Here is a 21945-nt window from a genome sequence, read left to right as displayed (position 1 = left end):
TTTGTGACCCCATGGACTGTAGCCTGCCAGGCTCCTCTGAAATTCCAAAGAATCCATGGGATTCTCCAGGCAAGAATACTGGAGTGGATTGCCATTTCCTTCTCCAGGGGATCTTCCTGACCCATGGATTGAACCCGAGTCTCCTGCATTGGCAGGGGGATTCTTTACCCTGAGCCACCAGGAAAGCCCTCCACAAATAATAATGGCAATTATGAAAATGAGCGTATCAATGATAATAATGAACAACTTTTACTAGATATTTGCCACATGATAGGAAAAGTTCTGAATATTTATTAATTCATTGAATCATACAACAAACCAACACATACACCATGATTATATTTACTAATACATAAAAAAGAAAATGTCACTAACATATATAAGTAAAAAGTTAAAAAAAATCTGGAAAGATAAATAATATTGATAATGGTGGTTAATTACCTTTCTCACATGAGATTGGGGTTAGGCTTGGTGAAAGGAATAAGACAGTTTACAAGGACAAAATATAGATAATTTCACCAACTAAAGCAGATGTTTTAAAAGGAAAAGGCCAAAACATCCAAAGATAAACTTTGGGTCATATTAATCAAGGAAGATTTTATAACCAAAAATAATTAGATGCAACCATAACATGAATAATAAGGTCATTAAAAATGTCATTAAATATATCAATAAAAATAATAAAAATCTCTATATACTGAAATACCAATCATATTTTTGACTATATTATAAAATCAGGTAAAGGTACAACATGTGTACCATGACTACATTTTCTTTAAAAACAAAGTCTGGTAGGATTTACTCTACCAATTGAAAGTCATTATCTATAGATGGCATGATTACAATTAATCCTGGCTTTTTTAGTTTCTAGTTTTCTGATATTCTGTTTTCTAGTAAGAAAATATAAATGTGTGAAATGAAACAAAAGGACTAAAACTTACTTCAAAAACAAGATCATAATTAATTCTACAAAGAATTAAAAAATACAAAGTCACACAGTTTAAACAGTGTGATACTGGTGTAAGCACAAACATATAGATCAGAGAAGAATAGCCTTGAGACTCAAGCAAATATAAACAAGAATATAATATATCACCAAGAAGGTAGAACAAAACAGTAGGAAAGGATAAAACTGTTGATGTGACATTAGTACAAGATGGGGTGGGGGAGTAGAGGGGTGGAGACAAACAAATATCAATTTAGAATCCAAATTCCTTAGAGTAAAATATATTTGGATTAAATATATTTTAAGAAATATATTTTTAAAATATATATATATATATTTATAAAATAAACAAAAAATAGTGAGAGAGGGTAACTATCAAACCTGAATTTTTTGTTTGTTTAAAAGATCAGGAAGGTGAAAAGAGCTTTAACTTTTATTATTCATCAGTATGAACTCCCTGATGACGAATGAGATCTGAGCCACTACTAAATGCCTTTCCACATTCCTTACAGTTATAGGGCTTTTCACCAGTATGAATTCTGAGATGTCGAGTAAGGTTTGAGCATTTATTAAAGGCCTTTCCACATTCATTACATTCATATGGTTTTTCATCTGTATGAATTCTTTGATGTTGAAAAAGCTGTGAGTTCTGAGTAAAGGCCTTCCCACATTCAAGACATTCAAAAGGTTTCTCACCAGCATGAATTCTCTGATGTTGACGAAGTTGTGAGCTCTGAGTAAAAGCCTTCCCACATTCCTTACAATCATAGGGTTTCTCTCCCGTGTGAATTCTCTGATGATTAGTAAGTGCGGAGCCACTACTAAAGGCCTTGCCACATTCTTTGCACTCATACGGTTTCTCACCTGTATGAATTCTCTGGTGCTGTACAAGCTTTGAGCTCTGAGTGAAAGCTTTGCCACATTCCTTGCATTCATAGGGTTTCTCACCTGTATGAATTCTCACATGTTGAAAAAGTTGTGAGCTCTTAGTAAAGGCTTTTCCACATACTTTACATTCGTACGGTTTTTCACCAGTGTGAATTCTCTGATGGTCAATAAGATTTGAGCAATAACTAAAGGCCTTCCCACATTCCTTACATTCATAGGGTTTCTTACCCGTATGAATTCTCTGATGCTGAGAAAGGTATGAGCTACAGCTGAAGGCCTTTCCACATTCTTTACATTCAAAGGGTTTTTCACCTGTATGAATTTTCAGATGTCGAGTAACATGTGAGCCACAGCTAAAGAATTTCCCACACTCTTTACATTCATAAGATTTTTCGCCAATATGAATTCTCTGATGTTGAAGAAATTGTGAATTCTGACTAAAGACCTTTCCACATTTCTTACATTCATACGGTTTCTCTTCATTGTTAATTTGATGTAAAGTAAAGAATGTCTGTTGAACAAATGTGGGCATGTACTCATGAGTGAGTATTTCTTGGCTGAAATGCCCATTTTGATATCCCAGTTGTTTTTCAAAGTGACTTCTATATTCCAAAACATCTCTGAAACTGGAGTATTCAAAGCCATGTTTTCTAAGTCCCATCATTTCCCTCTGGCATGATTCTATTTCGTAAACTTCCTTCTTTAGCGATAATAACTTGGTTTCACACATTGATTCCAGAGCTGAAAGAAAATAAAAGGTAAATATTCTTCTCCCACCTCATCTGTGAAAAGGTAAATTTCTATAAAAGAAATGGAAAAATTAAAGTAAAAACAATATGTGGTAGTAAATGACATAGAATTTTCAAGTGTATCTGTAGAATCTGAAAACTGGACAAGAAATACCCCAAAATTAATGAGATGTAAAGTGGGAAGCAGCAGGCAGAATCTATGGAAATAGAAAACCACAGTGATTCTCAAATATTGATGTGGACCAGAGTCATTTGGAAAAGTTGGTAAATATACAATGCTTAGGCATAAAAGATGACTAGTTGTATACACATCTATATGAGCTTATATGTATATGTAAGAAACAAAGTATATCATCGTACAATATGTATTATACAAAGTGGCTAATTTTTTTTTTTTTACCTCTGTTAAAGGTCTCCTAAGAGGAATAAAAGCATACAGGGAAAGATTCTTGGGCTCTCTGGTATAATAAAGTATAAATTTGATTTTTGTCCCTAGTTCCTAACAAAGAGCTTCAAAAACCCTTTGAATTTACTGAGTGATAGCAGTGTTTTCACTGTGCTAATGAGGTGACTCATGGTGGGTCCCCAGATTTAGGATGGGGACTGTTCACTAGAAAGACCCAACATATGATGAGAGGGCTGGGATTTTCAGCTACTTAACCCCTGGGAAAGAGAGGGAGGCCAGAGATTGAGTGGCTGATGCCCTAATCAATTATGCCAATTAATTATGCTTAACTATAATTATGTAATTAAGCTCCAGTAAAAACCCAACACCAAAGTTCAGTGGAGTTTTTTGGTTGGTGCTTCACCAGGAGGCTGACACACTTTGACTTCACAGGGAGAGGGTGTGGAACCTCTGCATCCAAAGCCTACCAACTCATCTGATATCCTTTACAGTAAAACTCCAGTTGTAAGTATAGTGCTTCCCTGAGTCTTCTGAATTGTTTTAGCAAATTATTGAGCCTGCAAGGGGGCATGGAAATACCTGAATTTATAGTCAGTTGATCAGAAGTGTGGGTGGGACTTACAGCTGGGGTCAGGAGTGAAAGCAATCTTGGCTGTTAACCTGTGGGGTTTATGCTGACTCTGGGTTGTTGGGAGTCAGAAGTAAACTGCAGTTCACTCAGCTGGGTATAAAGAAGAATAGGGTCCATAATAAAGGACATATTGGATGTGAGGACATATTGAAAGTGATCAGAGAGTTAGCTACACGGGAGACTAGCCTGAGATAAGTCTAAAGTGAATGCATGCTCAGTCACTCAGATGTGTTCAACTCTTTTTGATCCCATGGACTGTGGCCCACCAGGCTCCTCTGTCCGTGGGATTTCCCAGGCAGGAATGCTGGAGTGGGTTGCCATTCCCTCATCCAGGGGATATTCACGACCCAGAGATCTAACCTGTGTCTCCTGCATCACTGGCATTGGCAGGTGGATTCTTTACCACTGTGGACCGGGGAAGCCCAAAGTCTAAGGTAGTGAACTAATTTGATGTGAGTAGTAGATAGGGAAGACTCAGAATATGTTGTGCTGGAGATTCAGTGAAAATACTATTTGTCTTCAAAGTTTGTGATGCTGATCCTGGGACAAGAGAGAGATTTGCTCATGTACTAATACCACCACAGAGACTGGGAAGGCCACTGAAGTTTAAGGCATACAGAGAGAAAAAAGACACAGTGCAACAGCATAAGCAACAATACACAAAATGAAAAGACAACCTACAGAATGGGAGAAAATATTTGCAAGTGATGCGACTGAAAAGGGCTTAATTTCCAAAATATACAGATAGTTCATATAGCTCAATATCAAACAAACAACCAAACAAACAAAAAAACCAATCAAACAATGGGCAGAAGATCTAAATAGATATTTCTCCAAAGAAGACATTCAGATGGCCAATAGATGTATGAAAAGTGCTCAACCTAATCACCAGGGAAATGCAAATCAAAACCACAGTAATATACCACCTCACACCTGTCAGAATGGCCATCATCCAAAATTTACAAATAATAAATGCTAGAGAGGGTGTAGAAAAAAGAAAACCCTTATACACTATTGGTGGGAACATAAATTGGTACTGTCACTATGGAGAATAGTATGGTGGTTCCTTAAAGAACTAAAAATAGAGTTATTAATACCATAGATCCAACAATCTCATTCCTAAGCATATATTCAGAAAAGATGAAAACTATAATTCAAAAAGATACATACATCTCAATGTTCACAGCAGTACTATTTACAACAGCCAAGACATGGAAGCAACCTAAACGGCCATAAACAGATGAATGGATAAAGGTGATATATACACATACACACCCACATACACTGGAATATTACTCAACCATAAAAAGAATGAAGTGATGCCATCTGCAACAACATGGACAGACTAGAGGTTATCATACTAAGTAAATCACACAGAGAAAGACAAATACTGTATGATATCACTTGTATGTGGAATCTAAAAAAAAATTATACAAATGAACTTATTTACAAAACAGAAACTTACAGATCTAGAAAACAAACTTATGGTTACCAAAGGGGAAAAAGTCAGAGAGATAAATCAGGATTTTGGGAATAGCAGATTCACACTATTATATGTAAAATAAACAACAAGTTCCCACCATATAGCACAGGGAACTATATTTAATATCTTACAATAAACCATAATGAAAATGAATCTGATAAAAATATGTGTATATATACATATATATGTATAACTGAATCACTTTGCTCTACACCAGAAACTAACACAACATTGTAAATCATCTATCAGTTCAGTTCAGTGCAGTCGCTCAGTCATGTCTGACTCTTTGCAACCCCGTGAATCGCAGCACACCAGGCCTCCCTGTCCACCACCAACTCCTCGAGTTTACCCAAACTCATGTCCATTGAGTTGGTGATGCCATCCAGTCATCTCATCCTATGTCATCCCCTTCTCCTCCTGCCCCCAATCCCTCCCAGTATTGGGATCTTTTCCAATGAGTCAACTCTTTGCATGAGGTGGCCAAAGTACTGGAGTTTCAGCTTCAGCATCAGTCCTTCCAATGAACACCCAGGACTGATCTCTTTTAGGATGGACTGGTTGGATCTCCTTGCAGCCCAAGGGACTCTCAAGAGTCTTCTCCAGCACCACAGTTCAAAAGCATCAATTCTTCGGCACTCAGCCTTCTTCACAGTCCAACTCTCACATCCATACATGACCACTGGAAAAACCATAGCCTTGACTAGACGGACCTTTGTTGGCAAAGTAATGTCTCTGCTTTTGAATATGCTATCTAGGTTGGTCATAACTTTCCTTCCAAGGAGTAAGCGTCTTTTAATTTCATGGCTGCAATCACCATCTGCAGTGATTTTGGAGCCCCCAAAAATAAAGTCTGACACTATTTCCACTGTTTCCCCATCTGTTTCCCATGAAGTGATGGGACCAGATGCCATGATCTCAGTTTTCTGAATGTTGAGCTTTCAGCCAATTTTTTCCACTCTACTCTTTCACTTTCATCAAGAGGCTTTTTAGTTCCTCTTCACTTTCTGCCATAAGGGTGGTGTCATCTGCATATCTGAGGTTATTGATATTTCTCCTGGCAATCTTGATTCCAGCTTCTGCTTCTTCCAGTCCAGCATTTCTCATGATGTGTTCTGCATATAAGTTAAATAAGCAGGGTGACAATATACAGCCTTGACGTACTCCATTTCCTATTTGGAACCAGTCTGTTGTTCCATGTCCAGTTCTAACTGCTGCTTCCTGACCTGCATATAGGTTTCTCAAGAGGCAGGTCAGGTGGTCTGGTATTCCCATCTCTTTCAGAATTTTCCACAGCTTATTGTGATTCACACAGTCAAAGGCTTTGGCATAGTCAGTAAAGCAGAAATAGATGTTTTTCTGGAATTCTCTTGCTTTTTTGATGATCCAGCGGATGTACTTCAATTTTTAAAAAATTCTCAGGAGTTTCACATGAGGATTGTAAATAATAATAAGACAGAGTGCAAGATACTGCCATGGAAGGATGACAGGAGTCAGAAGCAGACTAATGAGAACTGAGTCCCAAAACTGACAGTTACTCACAACAGGTTCCAAGGCAATTATTTAACCTTTTTAGTCCCCAGTTCTTCTTTTATAAAAGGGAACTAATCCTTAATTTGTAATTACTAGGAGGATGGGGAAAAGTAGAGTAAATGTTGTTGAGTAAAGTGTTCAGTATATGACAGCTAATGGATATGTTAGGCAAATTAAACAGTTTGAAGACATCAAAATGGAGCCTATTAGAATATCTCAAGCCAGAAACAGGGAATTCATTTCAGTATATTCTTTTCCTCCTACCTTCATAGGATCTTTCAGCAATTTCATCCAGTTAACCTCCTCAGAATTTTTTTATCTCCACTGCCAATGCCCTCTTTCAAACCAGAATCATCTCTAACCCAGACCACTCAAGTAGACTCCTAACCCAGATCCCCAACAAGTTCTCATACTCTCTAACCTATTCAAGGGCCAAAATGACATTTGGCCCAGGCTTCCACTGCTCAAAGTCCATCAAAGACTGAATAATGTAGTTCCTACTTGTCTCTCCAATCTCAAGTCACGCTCTGCTTTTGCTTGCTCCTGGGGTTGACAACACTGACTTCTTTTAGTTCTTCAAACACACCAACCCTTCCCCTCTTAGAAGGGCCTGCACAGGGGTTCTTCCCTTTGCCTGGAGTTTTCTTCTCTATGAACATATCTAAGACTGGACGTCCCTAGTGGTCTAGTGGTTAAGAATCTGTCTGCCAATGCAGGGAACATGGGTTCCATCCCTGGTCTGGAAAGATCCCAAAAGCCAAGGAGCAACTAAGCCTGTGTGCCAGAACTACCGAAGCTGGTGCGCCCTAAAACTCGTGCTCTATAACAAGAGAAACCACCGCAAAGAGAAACCTGCTCACCACAGAGAGCAGCCCCCACTCACCACAACTAAAGAAAGGAGCACAGCCATAAATAAGTAAGTAAAATTAAGTAGTAAGTCCTAGCAGTGAGCCTGTAATTCTGAAATAGTGATGACTACAAATGATATTTCAGCATGTCTACATAACAGTAAAATGATATGAAAATATCTGTGATTTCTATTCATGTCAAAGTCACAGGAACTACTAATACTATCATGGTTTGCTGCATACATCATAATAGGAAGACATGCTAAATTTCAATTACAGATTACTAGATATAAAGATGCATTTTTTTTGTTTTGTTTTCATCCAAGTTCATGAGTTTCCTCAATTCTATCCAAAGGAATCCAAAATTAGCAAGCTTTGAGTTAGAGGAATCCTTTAAAAACATGAAGTCACTCCCCTGTTCAAATTACCTCACTCAGAATGGAATGGCTTTACATCCCAGAGGAGCCTGGCAGGCAGTCCAGAGGATCGCAAAGAGTCAGACATGCCTGAGTGACTGAGTACAAAATAGAATTCAAAGCCCATACCAAGGCCTATAAGACCTCAAGTTATCTGCAGATACACCCTTCCTCCCACTAGCACGGAGCACACAAACACACATGCATCCTGCTACTTTGCCAATTTCCTTTCACATAATTCCCTCTTGGCTCATTCTGTTCCAATCACAAAGACAGGAGCCAAAAAGCTCCTAACTCAGGAACTTCGTTCTTCCTGATCCTTTTGCCTGAATCTCTTCTACCAGACATCTACATTATTTGTTCCCTCACTTCCTTCCTCATCAGAAGGACCTTTCAGGACTCCCCTGGTGGTCCAGTGGCTAAGACTCTATGCTCCCAATGCAGGGGGCCCAATCAGGGAACTAGATCCCACATGCTGCAACTAAGAATTTCCACACCACAACCAGAAGATGCTACAACAAAGATCGAAGAACCCATGGACTGCAACTAAGACCCAACACAGCCAAATAAATACATGAAAGTAAGAAAGAGATTTATTAAAGAAAAATAATAATAATTCTAAAAAGGCCTTCTCTACCTTCCTTCATAGCATTTATTGTCATCTGCCATATATATATACACACACACACACACATATATATATATACTTTTTATCTCTCATCCCCTAGAATATAAGCTGCAGGAGAGCAGAATTTTAAATGCTTTGTTCAATATTATAGTCGCAGCATCTGAACCCAAGCTTAGTATATAGTACTGTTCCATAAGTATTCTTTTGGTTCTCCTACTTTATACCAAATCTCTTCTTCTCTGCCCCGTTCATTCCCAATTTAGGCAAAGACCTTTTTGTTTTTCCCAACGTTGTCTCTTTAGACAGTGACTGCAATCACTTGTGAGGCTCTAACTGCTATTTCAGTATAGATTAAATCCATTTCTGAATATTAAGCCCCTGACTTTCTGCTAAGCTCCCCACCATCTGATTCTTTTACCAGGCACTACTTCGTGAAAGTTATTTATGGATATATTTTAACACTACTTTTTAAAAAATTTTATGTTTTTTTTTTTTTGAAGTAGAGTTGATTTACAAAGTTGTGATGATCTCTGCTATACAGCCAAGTGACTCAATTATACACATACATTGTTTCTTTTCCACTAGATTTCCCATAGATTTTTTTTCCCACTATGGTTTATCACAGGTTAAGGACTATATTCCTTGTGCTATACAGGAGGACCTTGTTGTTTATCTATCCTATATGTAATATTAACGGTTTACAGCTGGTAATCCCAAACCCCCAGTCCTTCCCTCCCCCACCTTCCTACCTCTTAGCAACCACGAGTCTGTTTTCTATGTCTTGTGAGTCCGTTTCTGTTTTGTAGAGAGGTTCATTTGTTTAGCACTACTTTTTGACTCCAAGTTTTTAACAGTTGACACAATTAGAAAATGCATCATATGGCAGACTCCTTTGCACACATTAGGAAATAAAAAATATTAGATAAAGGAAAAATTCACAACAAACAAAATAAATCGGTCATTGGGGGGCAGCTATAATGAAGACTAGGACTTGGAGCTGGGGCAGGTACGTGCAGACATGCACAAACGTGCACACACACACACAGGTATACTATTTGGGGAGTGGTAACAGGAAACATTTAGTTGGAACCAGAGATCAAATTGCCAACATCTGCTGGATCGTGGAAAAAGCAAGAGAGTTCCAGAAAAACATCTATTTCTGCTTTATTGACTATGCCAAAGCCTTTGACTGTGTGGATCACAATAAACTGTGGAAAATTCTGAAAGAGATGGGAATACCAGACCACCTGACCTGCCTCTTGAGAAATTTGTATGCAGGTCAGGAAGCAACAGTTAGAACTGGACATGGAACAACAGACTGGTTCCAAATAGGAAAAGGAGTACGTCAAGGCTGTATATTATCACCCTGCTTATTTAACTTATATGCAGAGTACATCATGAGAAATGCTGGACTGGAAGAAACACGAGCTGGAATCAAGATTGCCAGGAGAAATATCAATAACCTCAGATATGCAGATGACACCACCCTTATGGCAGAAAGTGAAGAGGAACTAAAAAGCCTCTTGATGAAAGTGAAAGAGTAGAGTGGAAAAAGTTGGCTGAAAGCTCAACATTCAGAAAACTGAGATCATGGCATCTGGTCCCATCACTTCATGGCAAACAGATGGGGAAACAGTGGAAACAGTGTCAGATTTTATTTTGGGGGGCTCCAAAATCACTGCAGATGGTGATTGCAGCCATGAAATTAAAAGACGCTTACTCCTTGGAAGGAAAGTTATGACCAACCTAGATAGCATATTCAAAAGCAGAGACATTACTTTGCCAACAAAGGTCCGTCTAGTCAAGGCTATGGTTTTTCCTGTGGTCATGTATGGATGTGAGAGTTGGACTGTGAAGAAGGCTGAGCGCCGAAAAATTGATGCTTTTGAACTGTGGTGTTGGAGAAGACTCTTGAGAGTCCCTTGGACTGCAAGGAGATCCAACCAGCCCATTCTGAAGGAGATCAGCCCTGGGATTTCTTTGGAGGGAATGATGCTGAAGCTGAAACTCCAGTACTTTGGCCACCTCATGTGAAGAGTTGACTCATTGGAAAAGACTCTGATGCTGGGAGGGATTGGGGGCAGGAAGAGAAGGGGACGACAGAGGATGAGATGGCTGGATGGCATCACTGACTCGATGGACATGAGTCTGAGTGAACTCCGGGAGTTGGTGATGGACAGGGAGGCCTGGCGTGCTGTGATTCATGGGGTCGCGAAGAGTCGGACATGACTGAGTGACTGAACTGAACTGAAGAAGAAGAAAACCTAGCAAGGAACTGAATCTAAAATATAGGTAGGAGGACTTCCCTGATGGTCCAGCAGTTAAGAATCCACCTGCCAAAATAGGGGACATGGGTTCAATCATGGGTCCAGGAAGATTCTACATGTTGAGGGACAACTAAGCCCGTGCCGTGCTCCATAACCATCGAGCCTGTGCTCCAGAGCCCAGGAATTGCAACTACTGAGCCCATGAGCTGCAACTACTGAGGCCCACGCACCTGGAGTCCATGCTCCCAACAACAGAACCCACGCAATGGGAATCCTGTGCACTACAATGAAGAGAAAGCCTGCATGCAGCAGTGAAGACCCAGCACAGCCAAAATAATAAGTAAATTAATTAAAATAAAAAAAATACAGGTAGGGACTTCCCTGGAGGTCCAGTGGTTAAGTGCTTCCATGGCAGGGGGCATGGGATCGAACCCTGGTCAGGGATTAAGATTCCTCATGCCATGTGGCATGGCCCAAAAATAGGAAACAAAAAAAGTACAGGTAAAAGAGTTTTCTTTGCAGGGGATATGAAGGGCACTTTCTACTTGAAATTAAGAAGGGTATTGGAGAAAGAGTAGCAGAAACAGCAGTAAGTGAGGAAAGGAATGGAACAGGTCATTCGTAAACTCATGCTCAAAGGAGTTAGTTTTTCCCACAGGCCTACTGTTTTGATGGGAGCTTCCAAGATCACATCTCAAGGGTGCTGTTTCTTCATAAATCAACTGAGTTATTACCTACAGTTCCCTGCCTTGGTCTAGTCATTTCTCACTTACCTGAGCATAGGCCTCTTGTCAGCTCTCTGCCAATCATCCATGGCTCTTTCCCTTGTTCCAATAAGGAAATAACTTGAGGCTTAGGAATGTAAAGTCCTGTTCACAAGAAAAGATATGGAACATGGTTAGGCTGTGGGTAAATCAGACCCGAATGTAATACCAGTCCCTTGATGACCAAGGAAGAGATGCTACTGTGGGAACAGTCAAACAAAGAAGAGGCTCAGCCATAGCCAACTAGGAGATGCCCATTTCCCACTCTTCCTTTCCATTTCAGTTCAAACCATTTATTTGAGAACAGGGAACAGAAATTCAGCTGGTAACTTGAAAAGCAGCTGAGAAATTCACTGCAGAAGAAAGAGACGTTCCAGGGGAGAACTCAAAATACCAGTATAGATGTCCTTACCCATTGACACCAGATTGCTATAGTTTTCCAACATCACATCTCTGTACAAGTCCCTCTGAGCAGGGTTCAGGAATTCCCACTCCTCTTGAGAAAAGTCTATAGACACATCACTGAACACCACTGATCCCTGAAACAATAAACACATGTATTATTTGTGCAACAAAAAGAAATATTTCACAAATGTTAGTAACCAAAGAGTTGATGAGATATTTTACTTTAAACACAGTATGCTACCTAATCTACAGAAAATGAATGACAGAATTTAAATATCATTTTGCAACCTCTAATGAATTAATGAATCTAGACAATAATCCTCATTGGTAGCTAACATTACAAAAGGAAAGAGAACCAGAAATAATACACCTCCTAATGGAATCACACATCACCACCTAGGAAATATTTCTGACCAAAAAACCCCAACTGAATCTGTTTAAGACCTACATACTAATTCCCAGGAAACACTTACATGATACCCCAGAGAAAAAATCAGCAAAATCCAAATAGCAGACAAATGAATCTTTTTTTTTTTTCTTTTCTAACAACAATAAAAATTGCAAAGAAAGGAAAGAGATGGAAGGGCTACCTACAAAGTAAGAAATTGGGCTCAAATACCGTTAAAATTTTGTTTGTTTTTCTTAGAAAGAACTGAATGTCAGGAAGGTAAGAAGGAGCCTCAGCTAACTTACCTGGGCCATGGCTTTCAGTATTACAGGGTGATCAGTCCTCCTTGGGGCTGTTCTCCTGAAAAAGGATAGTGTTCTGAGAAGGCAGGCCTGGGAAATCAAACAAATATCTAGAGACAATTCTGGCCTTACAGCTTTTGGACCCTCCAGGCAAAATTACTTCCATTTCCCTTGGTCTCAGGAAATAACTCTAGTTAGTGAGTGGGAGTCTGGAATAAATCCCCCTCATTCCTCAACTCCAGAAATCCCAGGCTTTTGCTGTAGCAAGATGGATCCCAGCTAGTTGATCCAAAGGAATAAAAAGTCATAATTCCTCTCCTTCATATTGTTACCACTTTGTTCTGTTACAGAAATAATTAGCATATTCTTTTAGGAAACGGAGAGTCCAAGTCCAAGTCCTAAGGCTCTTTTATTCGGGGGTCTGGTTTTCCATTGGTATGCCATTTCTATAGACACCGGGCACAAAGTTCAGAGTCCATTGGGAGGGTGACCATGCGTGTAGCCTAATGTTCGCAGCCTGGCCTAAGATGGAGTCCAGCTCTGTTTCCTCCTTCAGTATAAGCAACCCAGGTTCCTGCCTCAGCCAAGTGATCCAGGTAAGACCTTGCCCCATCTCAGTCCTGCTGTTGCTCTGAACCCAAGACAGAGCTGCTATGACCTGCTCTGAGTGGACCCCTCCTCTGTAGCCCTCAGGTCCCTAAGCCAGCTTTACCTAAATGGTGCCTGTGGCCAGGCTGTGGCCAGGAACAGTTTATTCTAATTAGGACTAAGTGTGAAGTGAAAGTGTTAGTTGCTCAGTTGCTCCGACTCTTTGTGACCCCATGGACTGTAGCCCACCAGGTTCCTCTGCCCATGAGATATTTTTCCGGCAAGAATACTGGAAGGGGTTGCCATTCCCTTCTCCAGGGGATCTTCCCAACCCAGGGATCGAACTTAGGTTTCCTGCATTGCAGGCGAATTCTTTACCATCTCAATCACTAGGGAAGCCCAATTAGGGCTAAAGACTTCCGTAAGCAATTCTCATTTTCCAAGCCTGAGAAGGTCAACTTCCCCCAACACACAACCACGCTCACATTCACAATGAGGCACTCCTTCCCTTATGCACTAGCTCTGTTTTTTTCTAAAGAACAGCCACCAGGGACTTCCCTGGTGATCCAGGGGCTAAGACTCAGTGCTCTCAGTGCAGGAGCATTTGATCCCACATGCTGCAACTAAAGATCAAAGATTCCAAGTGCTGCAACTAAGACCCAGTACAGCCAAATAAATATTTTAAAAAACAAAAACCCCTGCTTATGTGTATTAGCCACACAGAAGTTAAAATGTCAACTCTTCTAGTTCTCAGGTAAGAGCTTTCTTACTCACACATATTTATATCAAAAAAAATTTTCTTTTTTCTACAATTGTAATGCTTTCATTACATTTAAGCCTTTAATCAATTATTATTTTTATTTTGGTATTATTTGGTAAAAGACAATGGCATGAGATTATCAATTATAATTTTACTTCAGTAAAAGATATGAGTTAATAATCCTACTTCATTTTCCTCCAGAGAGGGCTACCTCTCTGTAGCAAATGTAACAAAATCATATATGAATAATATAGTATTCCATGGGACTTAACATGCACCATTATTTTATTGCTACTAAGAAAGGAGGAACTATTTAAGACATAACCTTATTTCATGTATGTAAAATGGGGGGTGGGGTGGAAATGAGCCTTAGAACAGATGACTATGGAATATATTTTCCATACTGATTTAAATGTTACCCTTGGAACGTCCCTGGTGGTCCAGTGGCTAACTTTGAGCTCCCAATGCAAGGGGCCAGGGTTTGATCTCTGGTCAGGGAACTGGATCCCACTTGCCACAACTAAAAGATCCTGCATTCTCCCAAAAGATTTGGGAGAATGGCATTGAAACATGTGAAACGTCATGTATGAAACGAGATGCCAGTCCAGGTTCAATGCACGATGCTGGATGCTTGGGGCTGGTGCACTGGGACGACCCAGAGGGATGGTGTGGGGAGGGAGGAGGGAGGAGGGTTCAGGATGGGGAACACATGTATACTAATTAAATAATTTTCTATTAAAGAAAAAAAAACAAAAAACAAAAAATAAATAAATAAATAAATAGTAATTGAGGATCTGGTCCAGAAAAGTGGTGAGAATTATAGATGTCTCTAATTTTGAAAGCCTGAGGGATGAGTCTATCCAAGTGCTTATCATGATTTCCATGAGAAGGGTGTGTGAATAACCATCCTGGCAACTTGGGATGACCATGGAGGCTATCTGCAAATTTCATCTGCTGCCAAAACACTGAACTGGCTCTCAGGTCCACACAGGTCTTTATAGCAAGCTGTGGCCCAATTTTGTCAGCTTCAGCCTCTAAAGTTCTACTGTATGGTCTATCAAAAATATACTTCTATACTTTAAACTATATCTACTGGACCCATAGTGCCAAACTATTCCAAGAACAAATGGCCCAAATCATGGTAAGAAAAATCAGACCTAGGAAATCTAATAAGTGAGCCAAGCTAGCCTTTTCTGCAGCATCCCTAAGTATTGCACATGCTGGTTCAGGGCCAAGAAGGATGAAAAGAGGCTATGAATGTCACAGCAGAGAGCACAAAGAACCTGGGTCTTTGATGATATCATGAGACACCACAACAGCAAGTTCTGATACCTGACCTGTCTCAGAGAAGCAGGGAGAGAAAGAATGTTCCCAACAGAGGGAACTGGTGAAGAAGGGCCACATATCTGAGAAACAGAAAGAAGACTGTTGTGTCTGGACTATTAACCTGTGGAAGAGTTTTCTAAAAAAAGAAAAAAAAGATCCTGCACATTGCAATGAAGATCCGAGATTCCAAGAGCAACAACTAAGACCCTGCACAGCCAAATAAATAAATATTAAAAAATAAATGCTACCCTTATCATAGAGGATACATTTGGATTTGTGATTCTACTTTCATTCAGTGATCTGTTTATTATTTTGCCAGTATCACATTCTCTATTTATTATAATTTACAAATATATTTTAATGTCTAAATAAAAGACTCCTCCACCACACACCTATGAGAATGGCCAGTCCAGGACACTGACAACCAATTCTGGCCAGGGTGTGAAACAACAGGAACTGTCATCCATTGCTGGTGGGAATGCAAAATGGAATGGCCACTCTGGAAGACAGTTTGGCAGCTTCTTACAAAATCAAACATATTCTTACCATATGATCCAGCAAGCACCTTGCTATTTATCCCAAAGAACTGAAAAAGTATGTCACACAAAAACTTGTGCACAGATGTTTATAGCAGCTTTATTCATAATTGCAAAAACTTGAGAAAAACAAGATGTCCCTCAGTAGGTGAATGGTTAAATAAACTGTGGTACATCTAGACAATGTCGTTTTATTCAGCCAAAAAAAAAAAAAGAAAGAAAGAAAGTGGCCTATGGAATCATGAAAAGACATATACTAAGTGAAAGAAGTCAATATGAAAAGCTCCATCTGCCAACTATATGACACTCTGGAAAAGGCAAAACTATGGAGACTGTAAAAAGATCAATGGTAGCCAGAGGTTAGGAAGAAGGAAGCAAAGAGGGATGAATAGGTAAGGCACAGAAGATATTTAGGGCAGTGAAACTACTATGTAACACACCATAATGTATGTTACACTTTTAAAACCACATGTTATATCATTATATCTGATGAGTCATCAAAAATTAAAACACCAACTGACCAAGTATTAGAATACAGGATGACTATGCTTATAAACTGCTAGTAAGAATTTAACAGATACAACCATATCGGTCCAGCATTATTAGGAAATTTGCAAATACAGACATATCTTCTGGCCTAGCAACTCTATTGGTATGTTTATACTCTATGAAAGCATGCACATGTGCACCAGGGTACTTATAAAACAAAAAGGAAACCCCAGCGCACCTTGTATTGGGCTTGGTCAACAGCCATTCCTTTCTCCTCAGGGGACCTCTCTGAGAAAGACAGAGCTGGAGGAAGGAGAAAGGAATTATGAAATGCCAGGTCTTTCTGTGGCTCAGACTGATTAGATAAGAGGTTATTCTGGACCCACACCTACTACCCATGGGAAGGAGGGATGGAGAGAGGTCAGAGGAGTGGAGGCTGTCCTGAGCATTCCTGGTTGCAGAAGGCGAAAAGTCTGCTGCTCAAGACCAAAATCTGTCCTGATCTCACACATCAACCACTGGGACACACACACTGTCAGCTTGGCACAATTACAGACACTCTCCAACCGCACACACAGTGCCACAAAAACTTATGCGATCACACTCACATATCCTTACACAGTCATAGACATCCAGTACACTTAGTACTGCTAACGTTCATAAAACCACCATTAGAGGCAGCCCTCAGATAACACAGTCATAGCAGCACAACCACACTCTACACTCCCCACCCCAACACACACGGCACAAAGTTGTATGGGTAACCACAATCACTTGTCCCACTACGGGGTCGGAGCCGCACACTGTCACAATTACACACCACAGAGAGGATATCCACAGTCACACCTGCACACAGAGTTTCGCGCGCATGGTCAGTCACAATAACACACGCACACACAACGCCGCACGGTCACATAAGGTCACAATCACACACATGGATTCCCACACTTCCCCCTCCCCCGGTCCTAACAAATCATACAGGCCCAAGACTTCGGACCCGCCTGGACTGTCCCTTCAGACCGTCAGAGATGCACATCCGGCACCTAGACGAGCCCCCGGGACCTAGGCTGCTCACCTGGCACTTCCCCTTCCCCGGAGGCCGAGGGTCCCGCAGGCGAGTGAAGGGTCGGCCCTATACGCGCCAGGATCTCTGGGAAATGTAGTCCGGAGCCAGATCCGCTAGGACAAGATGGCTTCTCGCTCTCGGATTTTCTGCACCGCCTGGGGCCAAGTTACACCTCTTCTCCCCTCTCGGAATTGCTGCCAAGAATCTTGAGATACAGATACAGTCCCCACATCCCAGAGACAAGCTTCCTCCAAGGGCCAGGCCAATCCCATGGAGTCATATGTCCCCTGAGAAATAGAAAAATGTCGCTAGATTCGCGCCTAAAGTAGGTTAGAGAAGCAAGAACTTCTGGGAAATGTAGTCTAGAACCAGAATGGGTGAGGCGCCCTCCTAAGTAGAAGATTGTCTTGGTTGTTTTTTTTTTTTTGCACAGAGTTTGCTGCGGTGGAGGACAGAGTGGCGCCCAAGACTCTTCTAGGAGTTGTAGCTTACTCTGAGAATATTCCAGATCGACTAAAGCACCATTTTTGCCTTCGTAGATTAACGTGGTGTGTGATCTGTGCTAGTCTGGGAGCTGAAACCTAGGAGTCTCAGATAAGAACACTCAGCAGGAAAGTGAAGGAGAGCAATCAGCGACTCCGGAATGGGGCGGATGGGGACGGATTATCAGGCGCTTGCAGCAGTTTGTTTGTTGTGCATGGTAATGTTGACTTTGATAATGGCCCCAGTGAGTAAAGCCGCAGGTGAAATTGGAGTTACCTCACTTTCTTCATCTGGAAAACAGTGACCATTTAGGGTGCATGTTCTCATACTATCAGTTCTGACTTTTGGAGAAGCAAAAAGCAAACCAATGTGTCTGATACATAGTTTCAGACTTGTCTTTTATAAATCATAGCTCTGTGTCTTGTATGGCCGTGGATCCCACACCCTTCCATGCCTTAGGATTTCTCATGGGTACAGCTTATCTCCCAAGAAAGCACAGAAGGCTGCAAAAAAAGTTTATTTGGAGGTTTTAGGAACTGCAATTTGGGAGACTAATTTGGGTAAAACCAAAAGAGTGTTCCAGAAGAGAAAGAGTCGGGGACTTCCAAAGGTAAACCCCACGAAGTTAATAACATTGTTTGGAAGGAATTATGATTGACTTTTGAAGGAGGAAACAGAACAGGCTCCATCTTGAAAGCAGGACTCCATCTTGGGCCAGCCTATGAACTTTGAGCTATATGCCCAGTATCTATGGAAACGACATACCAACTGGAAAACCAGGCCCCCTGGATGGAAGAGCCCCAGGGCTCGTACCTAGACTCTGTTGCCTAAAAGAATACCCTAATTATCTGTATAACTGAATAGAATCATAAATTCTATTATGCTTATTGGGGTATGACCACGGGCCTATTGATAATTGTCCACTGTTAACTACCTAGGCTTAAGGCATATGAATCATGGGTTAACTTTGATTGGATCTTTATTTTCCTTTGTTCAGACTAGTTTGAGGCAACTGGGCGGGGGGTGGGTTTGGGCAGTACGCTTAGGTATATAAGGTTTTCCGAAAAACTGATCAGGGTCCTTGGCTAAGAGGAGACTCTGCCTTGGGCCCACGGGTGTAATAAACTGTACTCCACTATCTGCATTGTCCTTCTGAGAGAGTTTGTTTCCCAGAACGAGTGGCTACAACATTTGGTGCGTGGGCCGAGAAACTCCTCACTTTGAGGAGACAAGTCCCATTTGGGACTACTCTGAGGCCTTAAGGCTCGAATCTTCTAGAGGGGGGAAGGTGCCTCGCCCTTCTGGAAGGATTCTGCTTCTCAATGCCCGGACCTTTCACGTTAGCAGGTAGTGGACGGCAGCAGGGGAACTGAGCACTCAGGTGAGGAGGAACCCATCTGGTAAAGTGTAAGAGGGGGCCTGATCACCCCCCTGGGAGGAACTAGAAGGGGCACAGACCCACAGGAGCCTGGAATAGGCAGGTGGCAATGATTGCTTGGTACACAGGTTGACGAGTGTGTTAGGGCTTAGGAAGGAAATTTGTGAAATTCATTTAGGTGGTGGTGTCCACGCTGTCTTGGGGAAAATTATTACCAAGCAATTGCCAGGGGATTTTTAGGAGAAAAAACTTGGTTTTTGTGTGCTCGTATTCTGCCCTCCCCAAAGAGGTGTCCCATCTGCTATGAAATTCTTGACCCCCTCGGAATTGTCAGGCTAGAAGGAGGGGGATACATAAATGAGTACAAATTGGCTTTTCCGGAGACGGCCTGGGATGTGGGATATTTAACCCATCTGTATTTTCATCTGCATCTGATCAAGCCCACCAAAGCTGAATGGACTTTAAAGTTAAGGGAGAAATTGTCTTGGATTACGTGGTATTCTGGTTTGGCTGTGCTGACCAGCAGGTGAAGACACGCTGATCCCCCTTCTCCCTCTGAGATCTGGCAGGTAAGGCTCTTCTCACCCCAGTTAGGAAGGAGGCAGAATGGCAATTTTAAGAGTCATTGAGTGGAAATATCAGAAGTACATAGGGTACTGAGAACTTCGTGGACAGAACGAAAAGGAAAAGTAGAAGAAGGTCTGAGAAGGTAAGCAAGATGGAGGGGAAGTGAAACTAAGGCAACTGTATTGGAGTGCATGATTAAAAATTTAAAGAAGGGATTTGGAGGAGACTATGGGGTGAAGATGAAGCCTAACCGCCTCCACATACTCTGTGAGGTTGAATGGCCCCCTATGGGAATAGGATGGCCGCCAGAGAACACCATGAACTTACAAATAGTGGAAGCAGTCTATATAGTAGTCACAGGAGAGCCAGGACACCTGGATCAACATCCATATATTGACTCATGGCTAGGGTTAACTCAACACCCTCCTACTTGGACAAGCTTCTGTATCCAGAAGGGAAAGGGAAAAATATTAATGGCACAAAAGTTGACTGATGATAAAAAAGGAAATTCTACAGGATTTGGACGGGGATGACCTGACCCCTCCCCCATACTGGATAATGACGCGCCTGCCTCTCAGTGCTCCACCAGGACCAGAGGCCGCCTTACTGCCCAATCTAGGGCCAGGTGAAGTTCCTGCAACAGCCACTCCTCTTCCACCAGCTTTCCCGGAGTTCATAGAGCTGCCATTTAGGTAGGCTCCAATCCCAGCAATGGAGACCTCTAGTCAATGCCCCCAGAATTCCACCTCATCTGGACCTCCTAGATTGTATCCACCTCTCCCGGTGAGTACTGATGGGAAGGGGGAAGAAAACAGCAATTAGAGGCTGCGCTCTGCCAAGGAACAGGGTAAAGAACCCCACTACAGATGTCCCTCAGAGAGCTACAATAGCCTCCAGTTCAGGACGCATGGGGCAATACCATCAGCCCCCTGTAGCCTATTATCACCAGCCATTTTCCTCTACGGATATATTAAACTGGCAGAGACATGCTCCACTGTACTCGGGGGAGCCACAAGCCATGATTAGGCTAATGGAAACTATTTTTCGAACCCACCGCCCTACATAGGATGACATAATCCAACTACTAGTCTCCCTTTTCAGCACTGAGGAAAGACACAGGATCCTAACTGAGGCCAGGAAATGGTTAAGAGAAATGGCACCTGAGGGTACTGCAAACCCGCAGCAGTGGGCAGAACTAGCCACCCCTGATGAGAGGCTCAATTGGACTGTAACACAGAGGAAGGGAGGGGCCACCTGGAGGGATATCGGGTGACTATTTTACAAGGTCTCAATAGGGGGGCCCAAAAAGCTAACCGTCTGAAGTGATTCAAAGGGAAAGCGAATCACCATCTGAGTTCTGCGAAATACTGTGCGAGGCCTATAGACTTTATACACCAATAGACCCAGCCAGAGGCTGCTGGGTCTCAGATGGTGATAAATGCAGCCTCTGTGTCTCTAGCCTACCCTGAAAATGACAGATAGGGGGACACCAAGTGACTCATGAATTTTTATACATCCCTGAATGCCCAGTACCTTTGTTAGGAAGAGACTTGCTGTCTAAATTGGGGACACAAGTGACCTTTCCCCCAACGAAAGACCCACTGTTCGAGTGGGCTCAACCACCTATTTACTCTTCCTCTCAGTAATCCCTCAAGATGAATGGAGGTTGCACAATCTTCCAGCAAGGAAACGGGACGGGGCTAAACAGTCAAGAGAGAGAGTTAACTCAACAATTCCCTGAGGTCTGGGCGGAAGACAACCCCCCTGGGCTTGCAAAACAAGTCCCACTGGTAATAGCACTCAAACCCGGTACAATTACATCAGCACTGCCTTGGGCCTGCCAGACCTTGCTAAGCCATTTACTCTTTATGTGACTGAAAAGGACAAGGTGGCTATGGGAGTGTTGTCCCAGATTACGGGGACATGGGACAGACCAGTGACTTATCTCTAATCAGGTGGACAATGTTGCCACTGGCTGGCTGGGATGCTTATGAGCAGTTGCCGCAGTTGCCTTACTGGTCTGGGAGGCAACCAAGCTGACTTTGGGCCAAGATTTGTTCGTAAAAGTCTCGCATGAGGTCAACACTCTCTTGCGAGGGGA

General features: G+C 41.8%; 1 protein-coding gene across 5 annotated transcripts; it reads right to left on the bottom strand.

Moving 5' to 3' along the window:
* Positions 1-259: 259 nt before the first annotated feature.
* Positions 260-18226, bottom strand: ZNF383 (zinc finger protein 383). 5 transcript variants are annotated; one of them, XM_086352091.1, is made up of 7 exons: positions 17426-17719; positions 16589-16653; positions 12655-12709; positions 11969-12095; positions 11566-11661; positions 9275-9415; positions 260-2575 (listed from the first exon to the last, which is right to left on the bottom strand). In XM_086352091.1, exons 3-6 carry the CDS (start codon positions 12661-12663, stop codon positions 9300-9302), a joined length of 348 nt encoding a protein of 115 aa, XP_086208217.1. In that variant the 5' UTR covers positions 12664-12709; positions 16589-16653; positions 17426-17719; the 3' UTR covers positions 260-2575; positions 9275-9299. The 5 variants fall into 5 exon arrangements, with proteins under 5 accessions (XP_086208217.1, XP_086208214.1, XP_086208216.1 ...); XM_086352088.1 differs by lacking the exon at positions 9275-9415 and having other exon boundaries at positions 17426-17752; XM_086352090.1 differs by lacking the exon at positions 16589-16653.
* Positions 18227-21945: the final 3719 nt, after the last annotated feature.

This window comes from Bos grunniens, chromosome 18, assembly GCF_055505025.1.
Source record: "Bos grunniens cultivar Pamir isolate PY7600 chromosome 18, Bosgru_T2T1.0, whole genome shotgun sequence".
NCBI classification, from domain to species: Eukaryota; Metazoa; Chordata; class Mammalia; order Artiodactyla; family Bovidae; genus Bos; species Bos grunniens.
This window is presented reverse-complemented; position numbering and strand designations above follow the sequence as displayed.